The sequence below is a fragment of the Talpa europaea genome, assembly GCF_964194135.1.
Source record: "Talpa europaea genome assembly, chromosome: 9".
Lineage (NCBI taxonomy): Eukaryota > Metazoa > Chordata > Mammalia > Eulipotyphla > Talpidae > Talpa > Talpa europaea.
This window is the reverse complement of record NC_140076.1, coordinates 2,069,723-2,082,273: the sequence shown is the minus strand read 5'-3', so window position 1 is coordinate 2,082,273 and position 12,551 is coordinate 2,069,723. Positions and strand designations below refer to the sequence as shown.

General features: G+C 60.6%; 1 protein-coding gene across 1 annotated transcript in view; it reads left to right on the top strand.

Moving 5' to 3' along the window:
* Positions 1-12,551, top strand: part of NPHP4 (nephrocystin 4) — a gene marked incomplete at both ends in the record, with an annotated part of 66,156 nt that overhangs the window by 17,325 nt on the left and 36,280 nt on the right. Inside the window, one exon of the mRNA XM_084244049.1 lies at positions 11,433-11,615. Within this exon, the coding sequence (XP_084100175.1) occupies positions 11,433-11,615 (183 nt within the window). The remainder of the gene's footprint in view (positions 1-11,432; positions 11,616-12,551) is intronic.

The following is a 12,551-nucleotide window of genomic DNA, read 5'->3' as shown; positions in this document are numbered from 1 at the left end:
GCTCCGGGGCGCCTCCCTCGTGGGCGGGGCCCCGCCAGGCCAGCACAGGGCCGCGGGGGGAGTGGACGCTTCCCTGATGGAGCGTCCTTGGAAGCTGGCCGCCGAGTCTCGCTCTTTCTTACATTTCTTCTCTATGATGGGGACCCGGCCTAGAGAAAAGCGACTGGACGGTGAAAGGAGCCCCCTGGCCCTCAGCTGGGGGGGCCGCGGCCAGGCCCTCACCCTCTGCCACCACCTCTCTGAATTACTTGGAGGCAGCTTGCTGGCCTGATGGCACCTGTCCCCTTGCTTCCTTCTTGTGACTTTCGAGACGATCCCTTTGTCTCTGCGAGGTTTGATTTCAATGTCTCCGTGTGGGCCTTACAAGAATTTCATCAGGCTTTTTCTGCCGTCACGTCTCCCTTCACATTTGGAGCTTCCACACCGCTATTCCTTGAAATAGTCTCTCTGCCCCTTTGTCTCACACTCGGCCTTCTGAGGCGCCCACAATGTGTGTGTTGGCCCACTTGGGGACGTCTCGTACGTCCCTCAGGCTCTGTCAGCCTTTCTTCAGCCTGATTTCTTTCTGTTACTCAAACTTGATAATTTCCATTGTCCTATCTTCAAGTTCACGGATTCTTCTGCGACTCACATCTGCTTTTGATCCCTCTCGTGGATTTTTGCATTTTAGTTCCAGAATGTTTTTTTAGGTTTCCCCTTGATATCTTTTTCATACACTATTTTGAGTTTCTCCACATATTCCTTTAGCTCTTTGAGCATCTTTAAGACACTTTGTTTAAAGTCTTTGTCCAGCATGTATCTGCCATTAGATTTCTATTGATCTATTTATTCCCTTTGAATGGATCACGTTTTCATCATTCTTTATATGCCAGGGGAGGTTTTGTGGTTGCTGTTGAACGCTGGATATTTGTGTAATAATTGGAACTCTGGAAATCAAATCACTCCCTACCAAAGGGTGTGGTGTTTCTTGTTGATGTTTTGACTTTCGAGTGTTGTAGGCTCAAAGGAGTGTGGTCGGGCCAGCCCGAGGCGTGGAAACGCGCCTGCGCACCGCCCTGGCACGCAGAGTCACTTTCCAAGCTGCCCGCCTGTGCGGTTGCTTCTGATTGTCTTACTCTGTAGTGTCTGCTTTTTGAAAGTGGAAGAAGAGGCAAACTAAGGGAGAAAAGGGCGCCAGCTTTTTCACACCTAGAATCCACGTCAGCAGCAGCAGGGGGAGGGCACCCAGGGACTCGCACCCAGGGAGCTGCCCCTCGGTCAGAAGCAGCCCAGCCCTCAGGGCACAGAGCCCTGGTAGGGGGCCGGGTCCTTGCTGCCCATGCTGACTGCACATGCAGGGGGCAGGCCGCCCCGGGAACACCTGCACCGCCACTGCCGCTGGGCCCGGGGGGGGGGGGGGTGATGGCTGTGGTGGGCAGCTGCCGCCATGTGAGCTGAAATGGATCCAGATCAACCACGATTTACCCCTTGAGTCTCCTCCTGGGGTGGCCGCCCTTCACGACTCCAGAGCTCCGAGGTAGGCGCCAGGTCCTGCTGCCCCGTGGGTCCCACTCGCCTTCTCCCCAGGTCCTTCCCTGATTACTGCCGAGGAAGTCTCTGTGCCCCCCACGTCTGAGGCCTGGCTCGGTTCTTTGGGACCCCAGGTCCATGAAGGGCAGGCAAGCTCTCCCTCGAGCACCCACCAGCGTTTCCGTGGTGGGACAGCTCTCCCGGCTCCCGCTGCAGCCCAGCCTCGCCGCAGCTCCTTGTCCAGGCGCCTGTCGGTGTCGTCCGCATCGGCAGAGCAGGACATGGCCCGATGCGCAGGCGCAGCAGGCCAACCCCCACTTGTTCGCAGCTGCTCAGCTGGCTTAGGTGGGAAGACGGAGAAGTCTTGAAATTGAAATTGATAGAGGGGGTCAGGGGCTGTTAGGATTGACCACCTGGTGGCTGGGGTACAGCCCTCCACAAGCCAGCACCCTGATGCCCGACGCTCAGAGTCACATGTCAGGCCTTCCGGCCAAGACTGATGGAGCTGCCAGGCCGCGGCCTCTGCCGGTGCAGCCGGCCCGCGCTGTGCCCAGGCGCCCCCTTCTGCCCACTCCTTCCCCTGTGAAAGCTGGGTGGCGGCTGTAGAGGCTGCTCTGCGGAGTGACTGTTTCCCACCTTCGAGCACGTGCGCGTTGGTGTGCCCGAGGGCCGTCTTCTGGCCGCAGTGCCCTGAAGACCGCGGGTGAAGCTCTGTTCTTACTCGCAGAGAGAGCGCTGAGGGGTTGGCGGCCGTAGCTTAGCACACGCGGCTCTGCCTGAGCGGGGCGCTGGCGCTCCTGCGCTGGTCTCTTAGAAGATCTGTGACTGTCGCTGTCACAGGTGAAGGTGCTTCTGTCACTGTCCCTTCCTCCCCGGCCTGTTCGCTGTGCACTTGGGGAGCCAGCTGGAGAGGGCTGTGCTGTAGTTAATTCAGAGCTTTGGGAATGAGCTGGAGGCCCGGCCCGGTCCATTACTCACCCGGTAATTGCTCAGCATATTGGTGCATAACTCACGGCGCCTTTGGTTTGGCGGCAGCTCCCTCAACTCTCGCATCACTTAGAGCCCCGGTCTCCCCTCGCCGGCATAGTCCGGGGGGGCATGTCACCCTGCAGCGCCAGAGCAGCCTCCTGCACCGCTCACACCCCGAGCTGGTCGGGGGGCTTGGGAGACAGCTGTGAAGGTCCGTGCCCCGGCCAGAATCTCAGGCACCAGGTCTGTGCAGGTGCACGCTCGATGGGCGTGCTGGCCGGGACCCGGATGACCACTAGAGGTGGGGCTCGGCCAGCCCGCTGAAACCCAGAGCAGGGCTTGCCTGTCTCTCGACCGGGCGGGCCCAGGAACTCAGGGCTCATGGGAGCGTTTGTTCTTGAAGTGAGACGCCCCCCCAGAGGCCTCTGCGCAGCGGTGGCTCGTGGTTAGTGCGCTCACCACACCGCCAGCTCCGCGGTCCCGAGGCCCCTCCCCTCTGCCTGTCCTGTCCTCCAGCCTCTTGGCGGTGGTGCTTGGTTTCTGTCTGTAGGAACTTCATTAACGTCTTGTCTGCTTAACAGAGTGTCCCTGACATGTTGGTTTAAAATGACATTTATTCTCTGACAGTGCTGGGGGCTAGGAGTCTACAGCCAGTACCCCTGGGCCTGCCGCCAGCAGCACCCACTGCCCGCACCCCATCTCCTTGCTGTCCTCGCCTTTGGCGGGGTGGGGCCGCAGGTTGTCCCCAGCGCTTGGCTGTGGTGGTCAATGCTGCAATGAACCCGCAAGTCATTTCTTTCTTTTTTTTTTAAAAAAGATTTATTTATTTATGTATGTAAGAGCTGGGGTACCGGCCAGACGTGCGGGAGGGTGAGAGGAGTCCCCAGAGACAGCGCGGGGAACAGAACAGGTGGATTGAATGAAACCCACTGCTGAGGGGAGCAGCGGGGAGACAGGAGAGTTTGCTGCGCCCTGTGGGTTGCTCCCTGGCCGGGGATCGAGCCCGCGCTGCAGAGGCTGCGGACAGCTTCACAGTGCCGCGCTCAACCGCCGGCGCCCCGGGGAGGCCCTCCATGTCCTTTCTTTAGGAATTTTTTATTTGGAAATAATGTCATACTTAGTCAAGGAGCGAAAGTACCGGAAAGGTTGATCCACTCTGGCCACTGGCCATTGGCTGTATTTGCTCTTGTTCACTGGTTTCCTCCCATTTTCCTGTGCATGTGTGTGTGCATGTGCATGTGCGTGTGCGTGTGTGTGTGTGTGTGTGTGTGAAGCTTCACACACACATTTTCCTTAGCGGCCTGAGAATAAAATTCGGCCTCCCGGCCCGGCCCTGATGCTCAGGGGCCCTTCTCAGCTGTGGGGAAGGTCTCTGCGCCGAGCCAGCCGCTTCCTCTCCTCCCTGCATCCCAGGTGTGCGCCGCGCCCGCCTCCGCCGAAACGCCAGCGCCGTCCGGTGCGTCCAGTGTCCGCGGCTCCCGCGCCTCAGACATTCTTTGTCTTTTGTGATTTCTTTGTCCTTGGTCTGCAGCAGTAGAGTCCCCTCCTTTTACAGACATTTCAGAGAGAACGTTCCCTGATCGGACTTGCTGACATTTGGCCCATGGAGTGGGGTTGAGCATCCTGGGGCGGCCCCTAAGGGAGGCAGCCCACCCCCAGCACGTGGGGTCCGCGTGTGCCTCCCTGCTGGTCCATACTGTATGGTGCCCCCACGTAGAGTTACCATTTGTGGGGGATTCTGAGCCCACGTGCCCCCCGAGCAGCACCTGGACGCCCCGGCAGCATGCAGGCGCCGGGCTCCTGCATCCTCCCACACGGTGCAGGTCCCCCCCCTTCCCTGGCAACCTCCGCTGGGCGGCAGGGGCTCTCGCTCCTGCCTGAGTGTGACCGCCCTGGATGCTTAGTGTTCATGTGGCCCCGCACTTGGCCAGTGGCCCCTTCAGCCTGTGTCCTGTGTTTTTTGGGGAAATCTTATGTCCTGGCCTCACGCCAGGCTCCCTGCCACCCGCAGCCTGGAGTCGGCCTCTGTGACCAGCCTGCCTGCCCTGCCTCTTTCCAAATAGACTTTTTGTTTTAGAAAAAGTTTTAGATTTACAGAAAAATTATGAAGGTAGCTCAGCGAGAGCCCACAGACCGCCCCGCCCCTGCTGTTCATGTCAGCGCAGCCGTTTGTCAGGAGTAATGATCCGGCGCTGATGCTCGCCGCCCGGCCCCCCCGCCCCACCCTCCTCGCCTGCTCAGTCACGCCTCTCCTTGGGCGCCTCTGACAGTGCCCAGACTGCTCGGCTGTGGGTGGCCCAGGGCCCTCTGAGAGCGGGTACGCTAGGGGTGCTGCTCGGAGGGCCTCGCCGCTGAGCCCTGCAGTGGGCGGAGCCAGGAAACGCGTGCACACACAGGCCCATGCACACTGAGCACATGTGTGTCCACAAACATGCATGTGCACACCCCACTCGCACAACACACGCACACATGCAGGCACACACATGCACTGCACACACGCAGACACAGGCATGCAGTGCACAGGCACACGCAGGAACACACGTGCAACACATGCACACGCACTCATAATGCAGCCCCATGTACACACATGCACACACAAAGCGCACCCATGCCTACAGTGCACATACATGCACAGATGCACACAGATTCACACATGTTTACACACTGTATACACATGCATACGTGTACCCACATCCTTAGACACATGCGTCCATGTGTTATAGAGCAACCCCGATATTAAACGGGTTCCTGGCTGTGGGTCCTCACCCGCGCGCTTTAAAGGGACTTATGAATACCCCACTACAGACACACACAAAAGGGTTAATAAAAGGTTTATTTACAAGAGGAAAGGAAATAAGGAAAATGTACAACTCAGGGAGAAAATAGGGAAATAAAGTCTTTAATGCGTCCTACCAGATCCGACGACCTGGAAACCCAAAGTCACTCTCAGAGCTGGCCGGACGCTGCGAGCTGGCGGGGAGCCAAAAATGGGGCATCCCCAAAGCCCACGTGTCTGCCTTTTCTATCCACCTGGCTGCTTAACCCCACCCTCAGGTCCCAGCCACCTTCCCTTGGGTGGTGATGGGATGTGGAGTTCCCAGTGTCTTTGGCTTTGGCCTGGGGTGGGGGTGGAGTCCACAAAGCCTATATGGAATTTGCTTTGGGACATCCTTTTCCCCCTAACACATGTACCCACGCATGGCGTGGCCTGGGAGGTGAGCTCCGCTGGCCCCTCGGCTCCGCCCGTCCTGCAGGGCTCCCTCTCTCCATGGAGAGCATGGGGTCCCGCCAGCCCGCCATGCTGTCAGGAGGCTTCCTGGGGCCTCCAGTGCAAGACAGCGATGGGTGATTCCAGCAGGACTGAGTGCCAGACCGACTGCCTGTCCCCAGCCCCTGCCTTCCATCCTGGTCACGCTACTCATCAGCCTGCCCTATGTCCTCTTTCCGCTTTACAGTGACTTCCCCTCCCCACCCCCGTCAGTGATCTTACTCTTTAGGAACGCTAATGTGCTTTTAAAAGTCAGACTTGGCTGAAGGCAATCTCTGCCCTTCTGCATCCCAGCTGGGCAGCCACCGGCTCCGCTGCCCCTGCAGGGCCCGCTTCCGACTGCCGTGGCCACACCTCCCAGCTTGGCTCTTGGACCTGGGGCTGGTGCACGCTGGCTCCCCGCCACCACCCATCTGCAGTCTGCACCCCCACGGCCCGTCCCCACGCCCCCCCATGTGGACCCCCGTTTGCCCATGCCCTCTCTGAGTCTGGGGATCCGGGAAGTCCTGGCATTTTCTGTCACAGAATGATGGTGCGCCCAGGCCCTCTGTCCTGCAGAGGCGCTGGCCTCTCAAGCCGCCAAGCGGTCTCCTGGGCCCACGTCGCACCGTCTTCAGGTTCTGAGTCCCGCTGCTCTGGTGGGCGATGAGAGGCGCGTGGAGCTTTCATCGCCTTCCTGTGATGATGATTGCCGGCCTCCGTGTGTCTGATCCCCTGTCCTGGCCCTGCCCACCGAGGAGTTTGCGTTGTCCCGCAGCGTTAAACACGCAGGCACATGAAGGGTCTCGCCCTCTGTGACGCCTGCTGCGGACATTTTCCCACCGTTATGTCATCTGTCTTTTCATCCCACCCCTAACTGGCCACACGCGTCGGGCTGGGCTGTAAGAAAATACCACATATGGGGGACGTGAGCCGCAGGCCTCCATTCCTCACGCTTCCGGAGGCTGGGAGTCCAAGGTCAAGGCCTGGCTGAGGGTTCTGGTGGGGGCCTGTGTCCTGCCCACGCGTGGCCTCCCCGGCCCTGTGGTGGCCCCTCCTGCCTGCCGGAGCCTTCGCCCCCTCCCGCGGCGCCCCAGACGTCATCACCTGGAGAGTGGGGTCTCAGCCTATGAATTTGGGGGAGACACGTTTCCAGCGTCGTGTGGGTTGTAAAACACTTTTTAATGCAGTCGATCTGTCAGCGACGAGGTTGTGCGGGCCCGCGTGGCCGTGAAACGCCCCCGCGTCGCTCCCGCGCGCTCCGGCCTTTCATTTTTCACGTTCAGATCTCGTTTGTGGCGCGAGATGGATCTAATTTTATCTTTCTCCAGTGGCCGGTGAGCTGTCCCACCGCCGCTGATTAAAAAGTCCTTCTGTGCCACTGTGATTTAAGAGGCCGCTTTGTCACCGCCGCGTCTCTATTTATAGCCGCCTTTCTCCACTTCCCTTCTATTCGCGGCTGCTGGGTGGGGCCCGGTCCCGGTGCTGGCCGGGCTGCTCCCTGGTGCCCCCGAGCGCGCGCAGGTCTGTTTTTCCAGGAAGAGCTCAGTGTGTCCCCAGAGAGAAAACGCCCTGTTTTGTTGGGATCGTGTTGCTTTCCCACGGGACTTCAGAGAGAACCCGGGACCCGCGAACCAGGCGCGAGCCTGGGGTCAGCCGGCGCACGTCTGCTCACGTGTCTTTCTGGAGTGAGTTTTGGGTAGTTTTTAAAATGTGGCTCTTCAGCCCCTCAGCAGTTCCTGTGAGGTGTGTTCACAGACGGCCGCTTTTTCATGCGGCTCTTGCGGGTGGGCTTTTCTCATCCATGCGTCTTCTGGCGGGACGTTCTGGAGTTGTCAGGTGCATGTGCACGGTCATCTCTAGCTTCCCCTCCAGCACTCGGTGTAGGTCTTGCTCTCTGCGCCACACTGTGGTTTGAGATCGTCTTGACTGCGAGGCAACTGCAGACACGCGTGGCTCTAAGAAGAGAGCGGAGGCCCTGCCCCTCGCGGCTGTCCCTGGCGGGCGCTGTCTTTGGGGAGCAGCCGCTCTGCTTTCACGTCCCACTGGTCACCCTTTTCTGTCACAGCTGAGTCCCCTCCAGCTGCTGCCTGTCCCGTGGGACAGGCTCCGTTCCTCCGCCGTTCCCGGGCTAAGTCCCGCTCTGATGCCTCCTGTCTCGGCTGTGGACAGGACTCCTCAGGGCCGGGTGGGCGGTGGCCACAGACGGCCATGGGCTTGCTTGCTCCCTGCCTCCCCAGGCCCCTGGGGGGCTCCCTCGTGCACAGACATGGGCTGGCTTCCCGTGAGTCCCTTTCCTGCCCCGGGGCGTGGGGTTTCCTAGTTACTGGGGAGGGGGCTGCAGCTATGGAGTGGAGGGACAGACAGAGCCCACGCACGGGGAGGGGTGGGCTCACCAGCAGCGGGCCCGGGCACCCAGACTGGGCTCCGAGGGCAGGGCCTCCTCCGCTGTCGGAGAGGAGCTCAGCAGAAGCTGGCTCAGGGCGTCTCCCAGGAAGCAGGTGGCCCCAGCCCTTCCCCGCTGCAGCCCCAGACTCAGGATCTGCAACCTTGCTCCTCCGGCCACCGTCAGGTGAGGTCTGCTTTGCAGCGAGGGCCATGACCCTGCACCAGCCGAGGAGGTCAGGGCGGGAGGGCGGGTGCCGCTCAGTAGCTTCTTGGCAGCTGAGCTCACACCCAGACCCACTTTCCGTGAGTGGCTACGGTGACAAACCACCAGGAACTGTGTGACTTAGAGCACTGGGCATTTCTTCTCACCGTTCTGGATGCCACAGACACAAGATAGCTTCCTTGGGGCTCCAGGGTGGGGCTTCCTGCCGCTCTCGGGCCCTGGGGTTGTGTCGTCCTTGGCTGGGCAGCATCACTGCAGCCTCTGCCTGTCTGGCCTACTGTCACGATGACACTGGTTCCTCCCCCGATAACTCCTTGCTTTGACAGGGCTCCTTTTCTCAGCTCAGGGCAGGGCTGCGGGGCCGGGGGCAGGGATGGGAGATCTTTCTGAGGGCCACCCTCCAGCTCCCCAGACCTGGCTGGCAGCCCCCAGGGCCCCCTGCCTGTGCCGTTGGCAGCTCACAGGGTGGGCCTCCGCCACAGCCTGCCTCCCCATCTGAGGGTGCTCCTTTGGACTTTTGAATACTGTTTGTTATAATTAAAAGTCTATGCAGGGACAATTCGATATGGTTTTCTTTTTAGCTTGATGAAATCACACACAACTTGGCAGGATGAGAAATTGTCAAGTGGCCTATCAGCTGGTCAGCTCCGGCGCCGGCTTCACCAGCGGCAGGGCTTTGTGGCCTAGATTAGCCGGTTGGCTGCTCTTGCCCTACCCGCAGGCTTGGACGCTGCACCCCATCTTCTACTTAGAGTGGGCGGCGCCGTCTCCCCTGCAGCGTCTGCAGCTGGCTGGCGCAGGGTGCTGGCTAGTTAAGTGGAATTACCCCCAGGCCCCGATTGTCCCACCCGTCTGCAAGCAGCGATCAGCAACACTGTCGTGTCTTCCTGTCAGAGCCGCGAAAACAGAGGCAGGAGAGCGGACCTTTGCGTAGCTGACACCTCACAGGGAAGAGAGCGGTGGGGACTAGAACACCCAAGGAGCTGTGAGGCGGGAGAATCGGGTGCCACAACCCCTAGTTTGGAAAATTAAACCAGCAGGAGTTGTACAAATGGCACGAGAACTTGGGTACGTGTTTTATTTTTGACGTAACACACTGGCGCATCTTTGAGCTGCCTGTTGGCCAGCTCGGCCCGCGCACTGACTTCCTACAGTTGTCTTGTTGCGTTTACAGTAGATTCACTTCAAACGGTGGTGATCCTGTCACCCCGTCGCAGCATGTGGTGGTTCCGCGGTGTGGTTGTCGCCGTTTTTGGGCTGACGGGGGCACAGGCCGACGTGGGTCAGTGCCCGAAGCCGTTGGGAGCGTGCGGGGACGTGCGTGTGCTCAGGCATCTTACTCTGCCCGAGCTTCAGGATGTCCTGGGCCGAAGGTGCCCTGGCCCCTGCTCGCCCCTGGGATGGGAGCAAATGGTGCAGTCGCCCGACCCCGGTGGCTCGGTCTGGGGCACCCGGTCCCGCTGATTTCATCCCGGCTGCTGGAAGGTCCAGCTAGGAAGCCCCGGGGAAGAGAGAGGAATTCAAAGCCAGATGCTGAGTCCATGTTTCCCCACGTGGATATACAGGATGGGAGAGTGCCTGGCCAGGAACAGTCTGGAAAGAATGCGTGCCGACGCCTTCCTGTGTGGGGCCCGCCCAGGCCTGGCTGCGGTTGAGCCCAGTTAACTGCTGAGCCTCTCTGTCCGATTCCAGCCTGAGTTGGTATGTGTGTGCACGCGCACGTGTGTGGGTGTGCCTGTGCATGCGTGCCTGGCCCCTGCCTGGACCCCAGTGCCATCGCGGCTTGCTCACCCTTGGCCAGTTGCATGAGCAGGGCCTGTTGGGACCCTCAGTGTCCTCCCTGGCTGGGGACGCAGCTCGGCCAAGGGCCCCCTGCCATTCCCTTTCCCGGGGACAGTGCTCTCGGCGCCACGGGCAGGGTGTGGGGCCCCGTCCTTGCTGAGTGTGAGTCCCCTGCCCCGTGACCGTGGCCCAAGCAGTGAGACCTGCCCGCTCTTGTGCCCTTGGCTGGTGGCCAAGCAGGATGAGGCCCTGGACCCGCCGCCTCCCCAGCCGGGGGCATCTACCTGGTTCTTTGGCTCCTCACTCTGTGGGGTGCAGATGGCTGTTGCCTGTGGAGAGGGTGTTGGAAGTGAAATGCTGTGCACATGCTGCCCCCTGGGGTGCTTCTCCACTGAGGCTGGGATCTCAGGGTGGGGTGGCCCGGCTGCTCCCCAGATCTGGGCGATTTCAGCCTGACTCTGGCTGGTATTCTGTGTTCCTGGGCCTCATAGTGCCCTTGCTGGTCTTGGGTGGACCCACGGGGAACCCACGTGCTCCAGGGCGCCCGATGTCTGCCCGCCGGCACCTCGGGCAGAGCCGGCTGTTTCTGCAAGAGGTTAAATCCAAGTCACCAGCTCAGCCGGGCAGGGTGCAGCGCCCAGCCCAGGCCCAGCGTTCAGCTTTAGTCTTCCTTCTTTTGTGAACGAGCGGCTGAAAGTAGTTCCTTTAAAACACGGCTGAGCCAAACCCTGGAACCTTATATTTCTTTAAACGTGCCTGAGTCCTCGAGCTTAGTGTCCTCGTGCCTTTCACTCGGCCGGTGACGTAGAGAAGGAGAAAGAAGCAACACCTGGCGTCCCACCTGCCAGAGTCCTGGTCACACAGTCACACATGCGGAACCCGCCGCCACGCCCCCCACACTGCTGGGAAGGCGTGCAGGTGGCCTGTGCCCAGGGCCCACATGCGTTCTCATGGAGTCTGCAAGCCTCTAGTCCCGTAAGCCTGTGCCTGCCTTTCCTGGTGGGTCTGGGTGGGCACGGCGGCTCCAAATTGCAGGACGATCCCTGGGTTGGGAAGTGTCATGCAGGGGGCTGGTCCGTCGATGGGGCACGCCGCTGCCCTGGGTCAGGAAAGGAACTCCGTTGGGCCCCAGGCAGCCGTGGGGTCTCACGGGAGCGGGGCCTCCTCCTTCCTTGGTTCCGTGCCTTGTAAGCAGGACGTGCCGGTCCCGCCTCTCCCTGCTGCTGCCCACTGGAGCCTCGTGTCAGGTCTGGAAGTGCTGCCCGCCCTGGCCGGCTGCGCTGGTAACTCCGCCCTGTCTTGTCTCTGTCGCAGGCTGCTCCCGTGCCCTCGCTGTCCAGCCTGGCCTACATGCACGTGATCCGCTGGGCCGTCTGGAGGCCCTCACTGGAGGCCAGCTCTGGGCGGGTGAGCTTGCCGCTGCTGGGTGGCGTCCGGCCCAACCCCTCGCGCCGCCTGGTCTACAAGGTGCCCTCGGCCAGCATGAGCTCCGAAGAGGTAGGTAGTCCTTGGCTGTTCTGTAAGTGTCAGCCTGTGCCGTGGGTGGCTCCAAGCGCGTGCATTTGCAAAACTAGAAGTGGAGGAACACGTTCACACAGGAGCAGAAGGGTTCGGGTCGTGGAGCTGCCCTTGGATACGGAGGAGGCCAGCTCTGCTCCGTCCTCACGAGGTCCCCAGCCTCCCCAGGCACCCTGCTGGGCCCCCGTGCTCTGTGTCTTCACGAAGACTCGGGAAGGGTTTGCTGCGCCGGCAGCTGGCCTTGTGGCCGAGCATTGGGGAGCCAGGTGGCTGGGCCCAGCCCGGGCTCATCAGCTGACTTGTCACGGCATCCCCTGGGCCTCGACTCTCTCTAGCTGTGTCCAGAGAGCCAGGGAGATTCAAAAAACCCACCCTTCAAACGAAGCTTTCTCTGAACTCCAGTCTAGAAAGCCAGTCTAGAAAGGAGGGTCGGGCAGCAGAAGTGTGTGTGTGAGGGCCCCGGCCCATCAGCCTTGGAGGATGGGTCGGTGTGGCCCTGCGTGGCGCCTCCGCTCCTGGGCATCCGGCCATCTGGTGCATGCTGGGCGCTCCTCCCTGGGGCCAGCTTCCCCCTGTGGCCTCCACCTGACGTGCTGGTTGTTGGGGTGTGCTGCGGCCGCCAGGCCCTTTGACTCACTCTCCTCGGGGAGAGGGGCTGGCGCGCTCCTGCCGTATCTATTGTCTGGGTGCTGCTCTGGTGACAGACATGGTTTCGGTGTTGTTATTTATGATTTGGATAATGCTTTGGAGACCTGAGCAAGGAACGCTGATGGTGCAGCTTTCTTATTATGAGGAATGTCTCTCATTACAGGCTCCGCTTCCGCCGTCCCGCGCGGGCTGGTTTGCGCCCTGATTATGAAACTCCTTCAGAAATCCTGGCACCTGTGCTGCTGGCACATCTTCTCTCTCACACCT